Source organism: Simochromis diagramma, unplaced genomic scaffold (genome assembly GCF_900408965.1).
Source record: "Simochromis diagramma unplaced genomic scaffold, fSimDia1.1 OVJJ01000753.1, whole genome shotgun sequence".
NCBI lineage: Eukaryota > Metazoa > Chordata > Actinopteri > Cichliformes > Cichlidae > Simochromis > Simochromis diagramma.
Window position 1 is genome coordinate 5,841,561 of NW_024387523.1, and position 19,895 is coordinate 5,861,455.

The window sequence follows — 19,895 nt, forward strand, 5'->3', positions numbered from 1 at the left end:
GGTGCTGAGGGTTGTTGACTTATCAATTACCTGAGTGGTTGCATGGGAATTTAAAAATTAAAAAAAAAAAAAAAAAAAAAAAAAGGCAATGAAATGAAAACGGGTCAAGATGTGAAACCTCTGTAGGACGTTGCCTTTTCCCTCCATCATGTGAGATTACCTGACGCAAGGTGCGAATGAGGCATGAAGCAATCGGGGGTTGGGGTCTCAACACTCCATTGTAAGCCATTATTTCTGTTCAACTACGGTCTTTCGTGGACGTTTAAGTCTTCCTTTACTTTCAAAACAAAATGAACACCAGTATCTTCAAAGGGTGTCCCTTCTCCTTTAAGTGCAAGTGTACTGTTGCATTTTGGCCAGTTGATGTGGATGCCCCTATGTAAAGGCTCGAGCACTCCTCACTGCACAGCATACACCAAGTTGTTCAGCTTGATTTTGCGTGTTGAGATGCATGAGTTTTTGTCTGAGGGTCTGAAGTGCACTGGGATGTTACGCTTTAAGAAAAACCTGAATTTCTCTGACAAACCAACCACATTTGAGACAACAATGATGTTCCATCAGTCTTCCTGTTTCTCTGAACTCTGGAACTGAGGTTCTTTCCTGCACATCTTCACCAATTTAATGAAGGCCCAGTTAGCGTAACCACATTTTATATATTCTTAAGTGCTTTTTCTTGTCTTGCTACCTTAAGCAGGGATTATACTTTTCGCATCCGCAAGTTCCCAATGGTCCCAGTGATGTAAATTTTATCATGAGACATTTAGCACGAGGGTCTGTGCGGACTTGTGTGTTCCCGCATGTTTTCATTTATTTATTTATTTATTTTCACCCAATTGGTGTACTTCAAATAAGTATAACAGGAATGACTTCTTGGCCAGTTTCTCTCCCTGGTGTTGTAGGGTCCTGGTTTCCCCATGTTGGTATTCTAGAGGGTGGTGGGAGTCAAAGAACAGGTACTGATCTGTGTGTGGACTTCCGATAAACTTCAGAGACTTCGATCCATCTCAATAAGCACAGCCATGTTACCATGAACGGTAACCTATTTTCTCTTTGTATCCTTCCTGGTGAACAGTGGTGGTGACTTATGACACCACCTGTCAGCCACCAACAGTGCAGTCTTGAGATCCCTCACCACCGGTCAGGTGATTTGACCCACAGCTTTGGTGATTAATCAATATCATTTGTTCCCGTTAGACCAGCTCTAAGGGGACAGCCCCCCCACTAGTGGTTAAATACCTGGGGGATGACTCATTATTTGTTCTACACCTGCAGAGTATTCTTGGATGAGAAGAGAAGCTTTATAAACCAAAAAGTCCATCTGTCCTCTTTTTAAGCACTTAAAAATGCCATAATGCAGTTCATCCAGATTCAGTGCAGAGCCACAGCTCACCTCAAGCTCACCTCTTACAAATATTCACTCGACTGCAGCTCTGCTGAGTTTGCAGTCTTTTCTGCTAAACTCATCTCAGCTGAACTTTTCTTTTTTCTTCTTTTTTCTTTGCCATTTCATTTCAGTATTTATTAGCAAGTCAAATGATTTCTCAAAGATGTTTTTTTACAGCCCCATATGAGCTGATAAAATCATTGTCATTTGTTCTTTGTTTTTAGTCATTTAATCTAGCTCTGGACGGTAAGGCCAAAAGTTTGTGTCAAAAAAAGATTCTGGTGGTTTTACAGTATATCAGAATTGTTACTACTACTACTACTATTCTTGGATAAGAAGGTCTTTACATAGGGAGCTCTAGTAGCCCTTTTTCTGAGACTATATTTTAAAAAATTGTCAACATTTAAAAAAAAAAGTACACAAAATTACACAACCATACAAATGATCACACATCTGACATAAGGCTATTCGTTAACAGGCTGCCCGTTATGCTTTTCACTTGTTGCCACTGTTTTTAAAGTCAACATATGGCTCGTTAGTGTTAACGCTTTTATACTGGAGCTGTGTGACGTGACAAAGAAACACATTTGGATGTGTTTTTTCCAAACTTTGTGGCACAAATTATTCAGTCATTGGGGGGAAACACCTGTTACCGTTGAGTAGCATATTATCTTGTGTGTGAGGAGCTGCCAAAGCCGCTGGCTGCAGTCAAAATCCAGCACAAAAGCAGAGGAAGCAGGAATGAAGCAAAAAACATTGTCTTGGTTGGTTTTACTGATAAACTTCCAAACAGCAGACACAGCTCCTCTTTTGGTCACCTGTTATTTTTATGTTATCTTCAAGTTTAATTTCCATCTGTCTTTGCTGAATGTACTGACAGAGTGATAACTATTGCACTAACTGGCTGGCTAGCATTACTCAGCTTGCCAGTTGGAGGAATGTTTTTAACTGTCCAACTTTTAATACTCCAATTTATTTATTTATGTCACTAATTATTTTGTGCCATGATGTTCGTTGAATGTAAAACGTGCCTTTAACTTCTAGGTTGGAAAAATTAAGCCAATGAGCAAGTGCCTTATACCTGCATCCTATATGAAGGCCGCTGAAAGGCAATAGTTGTGGATGCAAAAAAGACTTTAAAAAGATGCAAAAAGATTCATTTTGTGACATTGATTCAGATTACCGGTAAGATAAAGTTATTGATCTCAAAAAAGGACAATTTGTAGCTTATCCACCCAGTACGTTACTTAATTACTCCCTAACAATTGTAATGTTATACTATGTATAACATAATTTGATTACTTTTGCTTTTCCTCGTAAAATGACCTAAAGTGCACTCATAATTACCATTTATCTACAAAAACCTTTAGGCTATCGTCCCTAAAGCATTCGCTATTCTAATGAGGACACATGAGGATCTTTCTCTTAGTATTTATGTATGAACACAAAGCCAACAGCACAAAGCAAAGATGCAAACCAGCACAAAGAGACCTTAAAGCGATCGCCAGAGTGATCCTACTTAAAAATATCAACCGGTAGAAACAGAGGCTTCAGGCTGACTGCTCTTCACTGATTTAGTTATCTGTTGAAGGTCTGCTGAGCTGGGGTCTGCATTCAAAGAGCCAAAGTAGTGTTAGCAGTCTAATGCAGTTCTGTCCTGGATGCAATTTGCACTTTACCATAGTGCTGCTGTCCTTTTGAGCAATAAAATATAAATAAAATGTCCATATCCCTGCTGTAGACAGAAGACTGTGCCTCCATTTTCCTCTTCCGCCAGATGAACTGAAATCTACTGATTGTTGCGCCAGTACAAATGGAATGCATACACTGACTAACAATTCCAAGGAATTGAATTCTTGGGAATCGAGAACAGATTCCCATCTCTAATGAGGTCGACAAATAAATAGCGATAAACAACAAAATTCATAAAAAAAATAAGTAGATATGTGAACAACAAAGAACAATCAAAACAAGGTAATCTAAATAACCCTAGTCTTAGGCAATGAAGTATCTATTTGTTCTACACTGGGGTAAAATGTAGCAGCGACCTGAGCGCAACCTTCCTGAACATAAATAACAAAACATGGTCAGGATGTTTTTGCCATTTTTTAAACACCTTTCTGCTCCACCGTCATGACTTTGGAGCATGCATTAACAATGCTACTGAGGGAGTTTCCTAACAAATAACAAGATGATCAAAGAAAGTCTTAAAAGTATTAAATATGACAGGAAAAATAAAAACAAAACGCACAGCACTGCGCAGGTCGAGGAATTAACCTCTTACCCCTAAGATGGCACTATGACGCAGCTATCCAACATTTATCTGGTACCAGTTTATTCCTGTGGAATTCAAAGAATTTCACATTTTTCATGCATTGAGAATGTCTCACCGTTGGCTCCACTTTCTCATAGCGGCACACTGTTTGTGGGTGTTGGGTTTATTATTTATTTATGTTTTCAAACGGACTAAGACAGGGAGACAGATAACCACCAGACACTTTACAATCACCAGTCAACTTGACAAGCAGGTCTTCAGACAGGTTAGAACTAGGGCTGTTCGATATAACGATATATATCTGATGACGATATAAAAACATCTATCGTTGCATTTTACGCTATCGTTTGTTTCGTGGTGTCGCAAAATAAACTGTTTGCGGCAATATTTTTCTCATCGTTTTGATGGTCACTGTAGTGGCTATATTAATTTCTTAAAGTTCTCTCTTTCTCTTATATTTTATATAACCACACTATGGACGGACAAGCGCCTGTTTTTATGCATTGTGGTTAGCAACAACGACGGTAACACCATCGCGTGTCCGCTTGTTTATGTTCCACATAAACCTTTCACAATAAAGCTCAAGATCCTGTTGAGACTTTTCAAAATAAACTGAATCACGTGAAAGAGCAGATTATTTACGGATGAGAATTAAAAAAAGAGCCGCCAGCTGCTAAAAAATAAACCTTAGACTCAAACGTTAGAACAGGCTTTTCCCCGCAGCACGCCGTGTAATAAATACTCAAAGAAAACGGCAGCCGTTACAACCTATGTCTAAAAATGTATCGTTTCATACATCGGTTAAAACACTCGACTCCAGCTACATGTCGCGCAGCTGGAAACACTTCCCGCAAGTCGAGCTGCCTGAGATTAACAGAATTTACAGAAAATGTTACATTTTTGTGATTTATATCGTTATCAGGACGATAGAATTCTTATATCGGGATATGAGATTTTGGTCATATCGCACAGCCCTAGTTAGAACACGTCTTGCTGTTTAGCGATGTGTTCAACACATCATGCCACCTAACTGTGTTTTATTGTCCAACTCATGTAACCGATCTAACTACACTATGAGGTAAGGTTGGAAGGTTAGTTAGTGCGCCACTCTCCCCTACTTTAGCACATGGTTGATGGACTAATTTATATAGTGTTATATTACTCTTACTTAGATACAGGAGCTGGGGATCAAGCTACCACCAAATTACTGGGGACGGGGACTTGGTTAATTTCAGAAAACTAAAGTTGACGTCTACGGGTCCAAAAGGCCATTAGAAATATTCAAGTCTTATTATTATGTTATAATAGTATTTATCATAACAGCCACCATCTAATGGCTAAAAGCTTTAACAAAAAATTCATCACAAAAGAGTTTATGACTCAGATCTCCTGTGAATGACTTCCCCGTAATCGTAAACTCTGCAGCACTCAGTGGTCTCTTTAAAAAAAAAAAAAAAAAGCTAAAAACTTGTGTTTTTAAACTTGCTTTTAGTTCATTTTGTTCTATGTTTTAGCTTCTGTGAAGCACTTTGTGCTTTTCATCTTGAAAGGTGCTATACAAATAAAATGTTACCTTACTTTTTACTTACTTTACTTTCAAAATGGAGGATCACTGGTTTCACATGTGGTTTCATAACCCCTGCTCGTCACATATTTTCCTTCTTGTTTTTAAAAAGCGAAACAGCCAAAGGTTAAACGCCAATCTCAAAGGTTCAAAACACAACTTTAAAAAACGATGACATCCTGGTAACCGTGTCCATCTTTTAAACCATCTATGCTTGCAGCTTGGAAAAGCCCCAGGGGACCTTTTTTGTTTTTCCCATTCACTGGCATTAGATTTTTAAAGCACCATCACATTATGCATGACGACAGTATAATATGAGGATATACCGCCCGGTTCAAATTTAATCTCTTCTGACTTTTGAGAAAATGTTATGAGTGTGGTGTTATATGCTGGTCCCAAAAAACCATAGCCTGCATTCAGACCTTACATTACAGAAAAGAAAGAAAAAGAAATGCCAGTAACCTGCTGTATCTCTAAAATACACACGAAAGCCTGTACACATGTGTGCATACACCTCCCAAATATGTTTGGTTTACCAACACTCACTGCATGTTTGAGGATGTAAACGCTCCCAGTGTTTTCAACAATCATCAGTTCAGTTTCACTCTGCTGAGCCGGTACACACAGAGACAGCTAGGGCTGTTGTATTGGGATTTAAATTGTAGGCACAACAGCAGAGCTCAGGCAGCCACCTGGACACTAAACTGTAGGAGCATTGCCAGATCAGTGACAGCGAGCGAGTTCAAAAAAGGGCCACAGAGCTGTCCGCAAGCACGCTCCAGTATAGTGACCCATACTACCTTGAAACCGCATGGACAGATTCATCCATACATGATTTGACAAAGTGACATAAACTTGGATGGCTAAATCCACGGATGGATAAAAGGTCCCTTCAAAGCCTGCGGCAACTTCCCTGCCAGGCTTCTTACACTGTGACACACGGCACTGAGTCACGGTGTGATGAAATACCTGCATCGCTACTTCTACCTGGATAAAAGCCTCCACGGCTCAAGATGTTTTTCCACTTGAGTATAACACAAACCTTGAAGGTAAAAATTAAAAACTGCATAAATAGACAATGCCCTACCATTACTGCTGAAGATTAGCTGTGGCATGTTCAGTGAAAGCACTTTCTCATCACTAATTGAACTGGCCTTGCATGAGGAAGGTTACAAGCACTAGTTTCATTAGCCCTTCTAACGCTAGGTTTCGGTACTACTCAGCAAATAAATCACACGATGAAAGGAAAAAAAAGCTCCATGTTTGTAATAACATAAAATTGAGGCATTTTTTGAAATAGTATTATCTTTTTAAGTCTGCTTTCATTGGATGCCTGTTGCCTTTTGCAGTTGAGGTCTGTGAAAAATTCTGAATAAATCAAACAGTAAACACGAAGAGACAATCAAAAAAAAAAAAAGTTGAATAGTTCTCGCAGTTAAGACCAGATGCTTCTAAAACTCAACATGCAAACAATGACATGAAAAGAAAAGGAAAAAGAAAAAACACACCAAAAACTTGGGCCTATATTACACTCCACTGCAAACACAGACAGCTGAATACCCAACAGCTCAGCAGGCATTCCCATTATACTTCTTTGAGGTCCACCATCTGGGGTGCACGAGTTGCAGACGACAAACATGTCATCATTCACTCTCTAGTAGACGCACGGTATTCAAGGTGGACATGGAATTCAAAGTGGCTTCCAGATGTCATTTTAACATTTGCTCAAACTGTTCTGAAATTAGTGCTGGCTGGCATGACCAAACATCTTGCAGTATATAAAAAGGAAATCTACATTTAAACTCCATTAAGGTAATATACATTTGGCACAAGGCTACAGAGTTAGGCCCCTAACAAGCTGTCTGCTCTGCTTTTAGATTACCTGTAATGGCACCTTTTGTCACCACTAATTTTAAAGAAAGGCACCATCTGCCTCATTGGTGTGAATATAACAACCTCAATTCTGACTTATTCGCCCAAACTTTGTGGCACAAATGGTTCTGCCATCAGGAGAATACAGGCGTTCTACAGCACTGAGTGGAGAACAACGCAATGCATATTTAAAGCACATGGAAATTGCTTGCTTGGAAATTATGAATGGCAGATCCAGCAACTTTACCTGAAATGTTCTTATTTCTGTTTAGGACCTGCAAAAGCTGATTATGTTGAAGGTATGCAGTCTGTCCACATGAATTTATTCAAGCTCATGTAAAGAGACTGTAAATCAAGCAGGGTGCTACTCATAAGCTTAATAACCCTTACTGTTCAATCTGTCAAAATAAAATGTGAATTCATTAATTTCACTGATTGATTCTAAAAAAAAAAAAAGTACAACATTGTTAACTGGCTTAAAAATGTGTCCATTATAACTTAATAAACACATTTACAGAATAATAAAACTCCTTCATGCACACAGAGCCAATGTGAAAACAACCCACAACCTTAGTTGACATGTTTACCAGTTACATATCTGCAATGCTCAGGAACACATGCTTCTGCGCTTATTGTGTGTGTGTGTGTGTGTGTGTGTGTGTGTGTGTGTGTGTGTGTGTGTGTGTGGTTAGGTTTAACAGTAGCCTCTCAACTTGCTACTGTGCTGTGCAGTAATTGACTCAGGCCAGCGTGAGCTGAGACAGAACATTTGTCCTGAAAGCTTTATGTGCAGTGATGTACAGCATTCAAATTCGCATCTGCATAATTGTGTGACTTCTGCAGGCTGTATGCAGCTTTGAGCCATGGAGACATTTTTTTTTTATTTATTTTTTTTAAATCAGTTGCATGCGGTTGAATTACATCACCGAAATAATGAAAAATAGGGTTTTCTAAATAAATTGGTTATATAAATATGTTACATTTGTCTGCCACATTTCTGTGAATCTCATATACTGGACGTGAACCAGCCAGGAATTACATCTTCCTACAATCACACAGCTACAGTCAGTCAATAATAGACATGTGGCTTATATGCATAAGTCCCCTGGCCCCAATAGGTTTGTAGCATTCTATCATGTAGTAATCTTTCTAGATAATACCAAAGCTTCTAAGCAGAAAAAAAAGAAACCCCTGTGTCATTTGCCAAAGTAAACTGTGCTGCAGAATCAAAGGAAATGCACAGAGAATCCCAACGATGAATTAAACCTGGGATGCTATTGTAATTACATTACTGTTATCATTTATGTTGTCTAATTTATGTTTAAAAAACTCAAGGATAAAGGCTAATGATGCTGTCAAACACTGCGTTATAGCTGCTTAGGTTTACAGCCAGCCACGGTAAACACTTTCAAATGACAGACTCATCAAGGAGCAAGTTTTCATGGTAGTCGATGGAGGCTGAAGAAAAACTTCGATGATTCAGCAACCTGTAAAACCACCTTTAGCCACAATAACTTGAAGTAATCATTTTCTGTATGTCTTTATCAGTCTCACATCACCTGGCAACCCGTCGAAACGAGCCATACTTGTTCACTCTTTTGCGGCTGAATAACTATGACTTGTTCGACATGACAGTTCAAGACTGCACTGTGATGAACTTTAACATTTAACATGACAACTCAAGCCTGCAGAGTCTGAGATGTAGCTCCTGGGTGTTTTTTATATGGTTTTTTTTTTTTTTTTGCTGTTTTTGAGCATTGCAAAAAATCTGACAAAAACTGCCAAAACATCTGCTTTTATAGAGGTGCTCACACCAGCTGATGAGCACTCACTGACTGTATCTGATAAGCAGAACCTGTTATTTACCGCTTAGTTCCTATGGAAGCAGTAGGGTAAGTTCAATTTCCCCTTTCCCCATGCATATTTGAGAGAAAGATTTGCAAGCAGAGGCAGAAACAGAGGCCTGTAAGAGTTGCTATCTGCTAAAACTGTCTTCCAATCAATTCCGTGTCTTCAGTGATCACTTTTATATTGATAAAATCTACAATATTAAATTTGTCCTCCCTGAAAATACCCCGCCATTTTCATTTGACACCTGCTCAGCACAGGTTAACTGCAGAGGTGGGTAACTGCTTCTCTGTAGCCTGCAGCCTTTATATTCTATCCCTGCAGTCCACAGGAACACGACGTGATTTCATTAATAGAAAATAATTTTATGGACTCAGTGGGATGGCACAATACTGTATGAACAGGAAGCACTGTATGCTCACTTTGTGCTAATGAAAGGCTGTAATATTTACACTTTCAAAGAATCTGCAGCTCTTCTCCAATAATTCTCTACTCAGCACTGAAAACTGGACTGACCCTGAATTTTATGTTCCTCATAGCAGAATGATGACTAACAGGGATGCATTTCAAGTCTGATATGTTGGAAGCATATAGCAAGGACTACATAATGCCACTTTCATGACTTTAATTTTGTGACGTGTCTGTTGCATTTTTTCCCCCTTCCTCTCTCATCACCGTTAGCACTTTAACCTTTTGCTACTTAATCATTTTTGCATGGACTTCTTCCATCATCTGCTCTTAAGCTGTATTTCTATGTGGCCAATAGAAGCTCAGCTCAGCTCTTTAATGTCAAGAGAAACCCATTTATGGAGAAAGACACAATTACTTCCATTTTCAATAAGCTGGAAATATTAAATTTTTTCTATCTTAGGATGAGTTTAAGCAAAGCAGGGAAAAAGTCAGTGAACAGACTCAGCTCAATACAGAAGGAAAAAAAAATCCGCAGTACTTGTCAAGGTCAACGCCAATAACAAGGAAGAAGTGAATGCTGATAAAAACTGTTTGCAAAGCAGAGCTCTTCATTTTCACACAGACAAATACAAACACATGCTCGTATACAAAGGCACACGAGATGCATTCTTAGTAAGAAAGCTGCAGGGCTGAAAGGCAGCTGCTGATGCAACTGAAAGAGTGGATAGACTGAAAGTCTGTTTCAGGCATCTTTCAACTTGAAAAGCTTCTTCCTTCCACCTGCTGTGGAAAATATGTTGCAATGCAGTTGCTGCAAACATTCAGGCTGTATTTTAAAAAAAACAAAACAAAAGACTCTTCTCATCTGCCTTGTTAGCTCAAGGATAGGCCACATTTATTGAAGTAAAAAAATAAAATAAATAAATTGTTGAAAGCAGGGGGGGAAAAAAACTAAATAAAACAAGGTTAGCCACTTTATGAACAAACACTCCGTTCATTTCATGCATTTTTAAAAAGGAAAGGAAATTGGGAGAGGAGATATTCAACCTTTAAAAGGGAGATCTTGTCAATTCTACTCTTAAAGGTCATCATATTGTGAAGGTTTTATGGTGCAGCATGTCGTTTCCGGGGCTTCACGTGGTGCACAAAGAAGCCTAGCATGCCTTTCAAGGTTGTGGATAAATAATTCAATATCTATGAAAAGTAAGATTTGAAAGTGGGGCTACTTTGGTGGGTAAAATCCTCCCAAAAGAGTGAGCATGAATCTGATTCCTCACAAAGAAGTTTAAACTGTCTCCTCTACACAATAGGATTCCTCCTTACGGCACTTTTAAGTCTGTGAACTTACCCAGAGGTAGTAGGTGAACTGCAGGGCGAAGATGGCGATGCCCTCATTGTCAAAGGAGCCGGCGACGGAGCGAGAGATATAACCGGGGACGATGGCGATGAAGCAGGCTGCCAGCAGCCCGGCACCCTGGTTCCACAGCTCCCGGGTTAGCAGGAAGGTGGAGATGGCGGTCAGGCCGCTGAACACAGGCGCAAGAAAGACGCACACATCACGAATGTGGACGGTGATGTGGAGCATGTTGAGCACGTAGTGGATAAGGCCTGCAGTCGCCATGAGCCCTGGGTACACCTGAGGGAAGGTTTAAAAAAAATTTTAAAAAAACAGAAGAAGAGTCTGTGAGAAACGCAAAGAGGAAATAAAACCAGAACAGAGAAGCCTCAACATCTATAACAACATAAGTTAAAGGAACACTGTTAAGTCAGACTATTTTTTCCCCCTTTACACATTTTTGGCGCCTACCAAAGAGATTTTAGCCAGCGCCAAAGAAAACTACACTTAACCTCCCAACATTTTTTAAACAGAGGTTTAATTTACTCAAGCAGATTTCTTGAGTAACAAACAGATTTCTCTCACACAAAGGAAAAAGGCTCACTGCCTTTCCTGAAACGACCAGGTATGTGCTGCATTATTCTGATGTTACCCATGTTGACAGAGAGGGAAAAGTAAAGTGCAGAGAGTTGATTAGTTCTATCACTGGAGAGTAGAGAGGTATGGATTGCCTTTTCTGTAAACCTTGGGACAGATGAGAGCAGCACCTGTAGTCGTGATGATCTTACTCAACGACGACAGTCAGAGCCGTATCCTAAAAACCCTTAGAGGATTTACTTAAAAATAAGGCTACAAAAAAACAAAACAACGCACATTTTGATCAAAAGACTAAAGTTAAATCAACATCAGAAGCCAAATTAAAAATGGTTCCAATAGACGGGGGGTGGCATCAGGCTTTTCTCGTCTCCCATTGAACAGATGTTCAAATGTGACCTCTCCCTCCCCGACCCTCAGTGCGAGCCTCTCGCCGTGGGAATACTCGTTGTATTAGTGAAAGCTGCTAATTCTCTTAAGATTAAATGACTTGAGGTGAATCGCAGCTCTAATGTGTTCATTTTCCACATTCTCTCACTAATTAAGCGCTGCATACAAAAATCTACGTCTCCGTCTGCTGTGTGTTCAGACAAATTGTGGGAAAATGGAAGGCGTAACTCGTGAATAATTTTAAGCTGCTTGCGAGAAGATTTAACGTGGGCTCGTACCACATCGAACGCACGTAGACGCCACACGACAGTCGATCTTATAGACTGTGTGCTGTGCGAACCAGCTGTTAAGCGGGTATATGGAGAATTGACGTGTAGGTTATCATCAGGTATTGATCGGAAAATGAAACTGCTTTAAATTAGGAAAACTGTCACTTTTACCGATTTGTAGTGAATGTTCTGTAATATTTACACAGGAGAAAAACAAAAATATAATCATTTGTGTAATCAATAGTCAATTGTCTGGGCAATGATTGTTCTGGAAATGCTGTGTGACTAGCTTTTCAGTCACAAGTGAATAACATTTCAGGACTCGGATGTAATGTAATATAAAAACATTAGAGGAAAAACTTAGAAGAGTTAGAGAAGAAAGAGGACAGTTACATGACCCACATCTATTCTGTGGCATGATGTTGATATATAGGGTGAGTACAAGTACCTGGGCATCCATATCAACAACAGGCCAACCCAGAGCCTGTGCATAAAAGAGTGAGGAAAGCTCTATTACCTCACCCAATGAGCAGGTTCTCTTACCTAAGCAAGCTGAGATCCTTAAATATGTGCAGCAAAATGATGGATATTGTCCAGTCAGTCGATTGTGGCAAGTGCAGCGTACTTTGCTGTGGTCTGCTGGGGGGAGCAGAGTCTGAGCTGATGACAGCAACAGACTAGATAAACTGATTATGAAGGCTGGCTCTGTGATTGGCCGTAAACCGTACACTTCTGAAGCTGTGTTGGAGAGGAGGTCACCGAACTGACTGTTTTCCATCATGGATAGCAGCGACCACACTACTTACTGATCAGGCTTGTCTAACTAATCTAATACTACATCATCTCAACTGCTATAAAGTACAGTACTGTATAAAAGTCTTGAGCTACCCCTTATTTCTTTATATTTTTCTAGGAAAATGGGAAATAGGTCCATTGTAACATGCGCAAACACACATGGAAATAGAGCTTGTACAATTTAATCGAGCTTTAAAGTCGATATCTGATAACTTTATTGTATAATATGAATAACTTTATTCTTCAACGCAGCCCAAACTCTTTGACAGGCTTTCTTGTAATTTTTTTTTTAAGTAGTCTTCAGGAATAATTCTCCTTGTTCAATTCAGTCATGATGATGATGTTGTTCAGGCTCTGGGGAGGCCAATCCATGACTGATACTAATCAATTTTGTGTTCGTCTATCCAGGTATGCTTTTTTCTGCATTGACAACGTGCTACTGTATGGTGGATTGAAATCTGATCATACTTTTCTACATTCAGAATTCCATTAACTTTGAAAAAAATCCAACATCACTGGCTGAATTGCAGCTAAAGACCATGGAAGAGCTCCACCGTGTTTTATAGACAGCTATAAACATTCCTTGTTAGTCCTGACCTTCTCTGTACATACTAATAATTTGGATTCATCACTTCATAAAACCTGTTACCAATCTAGTTCTTGTGTAATTTGGCACACCACAGCCTTTTCTCCCCGCTTTCCTGCCTTAAGAATGACTTCCTAACAGCCGACCTTCCACTGAGACCATTTCAGATGAAGCTACGTTGAATGGTAGATTGATCAGTGAAAGGTCCTGCGTCAGGTCTTTGCTGGATTATTTTTTGCCCCATTTCTTAAGGACATGTCTTTCACATACTGTTCATCTGCCATAGAGTTTTTTTGGACTGCCAAACTTTCAACTAACAGCTCTTTGAAAATACTTTTTTTTTTGTGCTGTGATTTTATACTTGTCAAACTGTTATCTCTGGCATTTTGTAGATTCTTTGTATATTTAACTAAAGCGATTCTTTTAAGCCTTCCTCGGTATTTCACTATGGGAAGCAGCCTCTGGCATGACCAATTGTGGGAGTTCCACTACTACAAGCACATCAGACAGACCAATGACTTCAAGGACACGAGGTCCTCCGACGCCCTTTATAGCAGCCTTTGTAGAAGGCTGTTAATAACAAACTCCCTAAAGATACAATTTAAAATTGATTCTTTGCCAAGTTGTCAATTATGTGTATGTACAAAACACCGTTTCATCCTTGGAGTAAAGTATCTTTTCAAGCTTGACTGATTCACAGGTCAAAAACAACCCATTCCCCTAAAAATGGTCACTTACAAGGCCCTTCAAAAAGCCCAGAAGTATTGCCTCTGGCTCCTTGGAAACAAAAAGAAAAGAGTATGGGCTCAAGACTTTTGCACAGCACTGCATTTCTCATTTCATTAGGTCAAAACTTCAGCGAGATTTAACAGGAGGTAATGTGGCCATTAACAAGCTCCATTAATGATGAACACAAGTTACTGATGGGCATTTAGGCACCAAACACCAGCGCGCACTGCCACAGAGCCACCACTGTTTATTACATATTACAGGGGCAGCAACGAAAATAAATATTCAGCTCAGCTAATATGCTAATTGCAAATAACCAAATTAAATCGAACTAAACTGACTTGGCCTTGAATCACACTGGGCACACTTAAAGGTCTGAACAATTATTTCTGCTATCAATTTGTTGATTATGTCATTAATAAAGCACAGAATCTCATTTTCTCTGTTCTCCATTTTAGTCAATTCAAACACTAGAAAACTGGGATGAAAAGGAAAAAGGAATTATTTTTGCTTGCATAAAGAAAAATCGAGGGTCAAGTTTTGCCGCACATGGTGTCAACAAGAATGTTATTATTAAAACCATTAAAGATGGGGCCTGAGTGGGCGAGGCTTAATGTCCTTGTCTCATCTGTATGAGAGCAGATCCAATTAGAGCTTTGTGCAGTGCAATGTGGACGTCTGAAATAAGATGCAAAATAAAGGTTATGTTTAACGTGTGAGTAGTCCTTGATGCGTTTCCAGGCCCACTCCATACGCTGCTGCTAATAAACTTAGGTCTTCACGTCTCTAATTAGCCAATGCCTAGAAGTCCAACCTACACCAGCTAATCTACATCTGCGTAAATCAACCACATCTCATAGCTCTGAGAATTTGACAACAGTCCATTATTACCCATTCTAAACTGTCGTATGGCCCAGGTCCCCCCAAATATGACTAAAGCTGTTCATCATAGTCAAGGATATTTAGCAATGAGGTCTGGCTTGAAAGAAATCTTTGTACATAAATTTAATCAACACTTCTCTAAAGTGGCATTCAACAAAGCACAAGGCGGCTTGCTCATTTTGAAAACAGCATCAACTAAAACTGTCAAAAGGCGTTACAGAAACGCACTTGAGTCATTGTCATTACGGCAACAAAGAGCGGTTTATTGGATTGACAGCCTGCTGTTGTTCTGGACTGTCACATTAGAGAAGCCTTCCTTCCTTATCTGTGGCACAGGAGAAAGAGCAACTGGCAGTCATCCTCTGGGGAGTGGAGGCTGGGTGGGAGTGAAAAGGGGGAAATAAAAAGGGAGAGGGCAGCTGGACTGGCGTGAGCATAAAGGCACTCAACTGTCACATTAACTGACATCGGCTCATCTTTCTTCCGAACGGCCTGACCCGTCTCAGTGCTTAGAGACTTAATGCTACCCTACACAATTAATGTAGACTGTCAGGATCATCTGTCTAATTTTGAATAAAGGGCGGTGGAGGGGAGTGTAAGGATGAGACTGGAAGCATAGTAGATGTGTGAAAGGCAGAGGCAGGCAGAAGAAAAGATATGATGAAAGATAACGAGCCAGTGAGGCTCATGAGAAGAGGAGGAGACTGTGAGCTGTATATACTGAAAGGTGAGCCCAGGTAGGTCGAACGGAGCAAATGTAACATTAGCAAAGGTGCTTTCGTGAATCCTACCTGGCGTCAGAGGTCACAGCAAGGAGAATAATTGTTAAAACGTCAAACCCAGACTGGCTGTTTAAAATGACGGCAGAGTGTAACTTAGTAATTCACAAAATTCTGAATTACATTCTCCGCTCCCAAGTTTCCTAAACAACAGCCATTGATTGCATTTACGGGCTCGCTGCACCAGTCTGAGATGAACCCAGCACTTGTCCACACCCCTGCATGTTTTAAAAGCATAGGCTTGATGCAAATAAGAGCTCTCACACATTCGTTTTATGATTTCAAAAGCAGTGTGGGAGTAAAAGTAAATGCCCTCCTTCCCTGAAGCCTGTCTGTGTTCATAAAATTATCTCGCTCAGTCATGCAAACAAGTGGGATTTTCACCATAAACCTACACACCAAATAAGCGAGCGCCTCTGTTACTCCAGCAACTGCCATCGCTGTGCCCCTGAGCAAGGCACTGTTTGCAGCCGACTTTTAGTGTTGAACAGTCGCTCTCTATATATAAATGTTGACAAATCCCACCTCTGCTTCCAACTGTGAAGCTGCTGTTTGACACTGCAATCTTCTTTCGACTGCTCCCTTTAGGGGTCGCCACAGCAGATTATTTGCCTCCCTCTCACCCTCTCTCCAGCATGTACTGTCACACCAAACCTCCTCCCCTACATCTGCGGTCTTCCTCTCTTCTTTCTCCCTGGTAGCTCCATATTCAACACCCTTTGTACAATTCCCCACTAGCCCTCCAGTGTGCATGTCTGCGAACCTCTTAACCTTCTCATTTCCAGTCCTGTTCCTCTTAGTGCCACTCTGGCAACTCCAGCTCTACTTCCCATCTTTTGTCAGTGCCACTGTCTCCAAATTATACACCATACGTGCTCCCACTTTCATCTTGTTTACCTTTCCTTTAGCCACTATTCTTCTCTTACAACTCCAAAACACTCCTGACACAGGTCTCTACCCACCACTCCACTTGTGCACTGTCCACTCCCCGGGGTATATAAACTCATCTACGTCACTTCCTCTACTCCTCGCATCATCACCTTCCTGTCTTACTCTACTTTACAGACATGTATTTTGTCTTCCACCTAGCGACTTCGTTTCTATGTCTCTCCAGAGCATACCTCCACCTCTTCAGACTCTTTCACCTGCTCCCCACTCTCCCTACAGATACCAATGTCATCTGCAAACATCACAGACCACAGAGACTCCTGCCTGACCTCATCTGTCTATCACCACTGCAAGCAAGCAACAGCTCAGAGTCGATCCCTGATGTAATCTCAGCCCTTAATGAACCCATTTGTCTCTAAGCAATAAAATAATAATCAAGAATAATTTGTTATTTTAATGCAATCTCAAATGTGCTTAAATTTGCATTTCCTTAGCTTTCAGATTGCTCTCTCTTATTCAGACACTTTGGAGAAAAGGTCATAATCATGCTTTTTATGCTGTTTGCATTCCTGTAAAGTCTGATCCAGTTAGATGAAGGAAAATGAAAAAAAAAATTTGTAATAAAAAAAATAGGTCAAATATTTCTAGTTGCTAAAGGGCCATAGTTCTATCAGATGCATCAATTCCTACGCATCAACTCCTAGACTCTGCACATTTACATGTGATATGGAGACATTTGCATTTAGTGTGGCCAATTAAATGACCCACCCATCTGCTAAAGAAATGGATATGTCTTATAAGTGGAAATGTCACCTGCCATCTGCCACTAAACGTTTTCCAAAAGTCCACTGTGGGTTACAGTGGACTGTTTTGTGTAGACCGAGCATGTAAATCTCAAAGGGAGCCACAGTGATGCCCCGGGATATCTGGGCATTTTAACAAACAGGGGATTAGTATGCATCTGGTAAGCTAGTGAGTATTTACATCAGCAAGACCATGCATAAGAGACTGACTTAAAACAAAACACAATGCTAATGTTCATGGTGAGGAAGCAACGTGTCATTTATGTAGTGCAACAGTGTGGCTCACTGACAGTGACACAGTTTGGGGGCAAATGAAGCGCTATGGCACAGACAAATATGCTATATCAAGCCTTGGCTTACACACAGATCTTGCTGGAAGGATGAATTCATTATCCATTTCTGCATTCAAGGGATTTGTTGACAATGATTAAAAAAAGAAATACAATATCTCCACTTTTTGCGATGCCACAGCCATTCCGCTGCAGTGCATGTTTTACTCTAACATTTTTCTTCCAGTCAGATTAATTAATTTGGTTGCCAAAGCACCTTGTGAAGCTGCATATTAGTTCCAGCATGCTTTATGTGAATTCATTCCAGTGGTATAAGTATCATCCCTGGGGATCCAGAATCAGGCATTTTAAAAATGTCAAATAAAAGAAGAAAAAAGAAAAGGTATGAAGTAACAATCATCTACAGACGATGCTCAAAATAATAACGCCGCAAGTACTACATGACCTCTGTAATTGCAGACAGTGCAGATACCTTAGGCCCCAGCACAATCGCTCCACAAATTATACCTGCTGAAATGGCTGCAGTGACTCTTCATAACCACTCAGCACAACACTTCCAAGAAAAGTTCAGAAACACAGGCAGGATTTTGTATCAGCTTGAGCCTGTGTGTTTTAGTTAGGCTAGATTTGTCATACTTATGTCCTACATAATACAACAGTTAGAAATCAAACTGACCTTAATTCTATTCTTATGATTTAAATGTTAGGGTTTTGTTTGTTTGTTTGTTTGTTTAATGGGGGAACATCGACATTTGGAACAAGCCTAATATTAATAAAACAAATGGCAAATAGAAGGAAAGTATACCAGAAATGAAGTTATAAAGCACTCATGAAATGCACCGTCTGTCTGCCAACTTCTAATCTCCAGCTGTGATACTGCTCAAACCCATGTATGTTCTCCCTTTAAATATTTTAATGTTCTCAGCAGACTAAAGCAATTTGTAAAGTAATGTCCAACTGGAAAATGAAATGAATCTTCAGTGAAACTACATTGAGCAGAAAGGAGACTGCAGCGTGTGAATTACTCTACGATCATTTCCCGTTTTGACTCATACGCCATCAATATATTCCAAATGTGCAGAAGAAGAACCTCAGCTCTGTGTGCACTGATATTTATGCTGAAGATAATGCAATGTACAGTCCGGGAATCTTGTTAATGTCATGATTAGACGAGTAATCTGAACTGGAAGGCGTACAGTCTTAAATTAATTTTCATGAGTTTCAGCTTCCACCCTCTGGGTACACGGCTTAGCCCAAGCGTCCATGTACTGAAACAGAAGCAGAGCATCCATTATTACAGGCTAGGCTTGTCATGTGCAATTACCAGAATCTGATGGTAATTACTTATGACAGATGAATCCTGATGGATAGGTTTGGGATGTATAATTCCTTGGATTGCTTGTGCAGGAGTGAAAACTATATTCAAATATCAGTATGTAGAATGCCTTCCAGCTCCAGCCCTGGATGTTGTTTGGTACTACAATAACAGAAATGTGAATAAATGCACAGCATTAACATGACTCGTTGTATCGACTATGTGCAGGAACTCCCTAATCAGAGGGAAAGAGACAGGAGTCTCACTACAGGCTCCAAGGGTCAGGCTCTAGCTCAGCGTTTTACCTGAACTAGTAATCGAGGTAAGAATTCATTTCCACATTTATCTGGCACTGAGTACCTAGATTCTGTAGTCCTGATGCACCATTAGCTAGAGCAATTATAGCTCAGAGTATAACCCTAGTATGTCCATGAAGCTTGGTTGAGAGAACAGACAGCAGGTGGGGACGTTAAGGAGGAAAGGGAGATAGAAAGGCCAAAGGTATTTAACTCACATAGACATCACTGTTCACAAGATAGAGGGGTGAGAAGATGAGGCTGGGAGATGAGGTGCAGAGATGAGGGAATCGGGGAAATGGGAGACACATTTTGTAGAATCATCATGTCCCATTTTTCACCGAAAAAGTTCAATATTTTATCGTAATCATGTTGCTGGTCAGTGGGGAGGGCACAGCAGCCGAGGGGAATCAGTCAAGTTAACGGTTAACTGTTGTTCCTGGATTGTGACTTAAATCCATGCTCTTTGGTGGAGGCTTATGGGGCTCTATGGCATCCTTGATCTGCCAAGCCTGACTTTAGTACCCTTGAAATACTTCTCCACACTGCATGTAGGCAGGCCTTCTTTGTTCTTGTATGTAGTAAGCTT

General features: G+C 40.2%; 1 protein-coding gene across 2 annotated transcripts in view; it reads right to left on the reverse strand.

The window, feature by feature from the left end:
• The window catches only part of LOC120726888 (dolichyl-diphosphooligosaccharide--protein glycosyltransferase subunit STT3B), a 103,428-nt gene that overhangs the window by 42,549 nt on the left and 40,984 nt on the right, over positions 1–19,895 (reverse strand). For both annotated transcript variants that reach the window (XR_005694396.1, XM_040020907.1), the window contains exon 3: positions 10,703–10,990. Coding sequence is in view for 1 of the 2 variants with exons in the window: in XM_040020907.1 (XP_039876841.1) it covers positions 10,703–10,990 (288 nt within the window). In the remaining variant the exon portion in view is untranslated. The remainder of the gene's footprint in view (positions 1–10,702; positions 10,991–19,895) is intronic.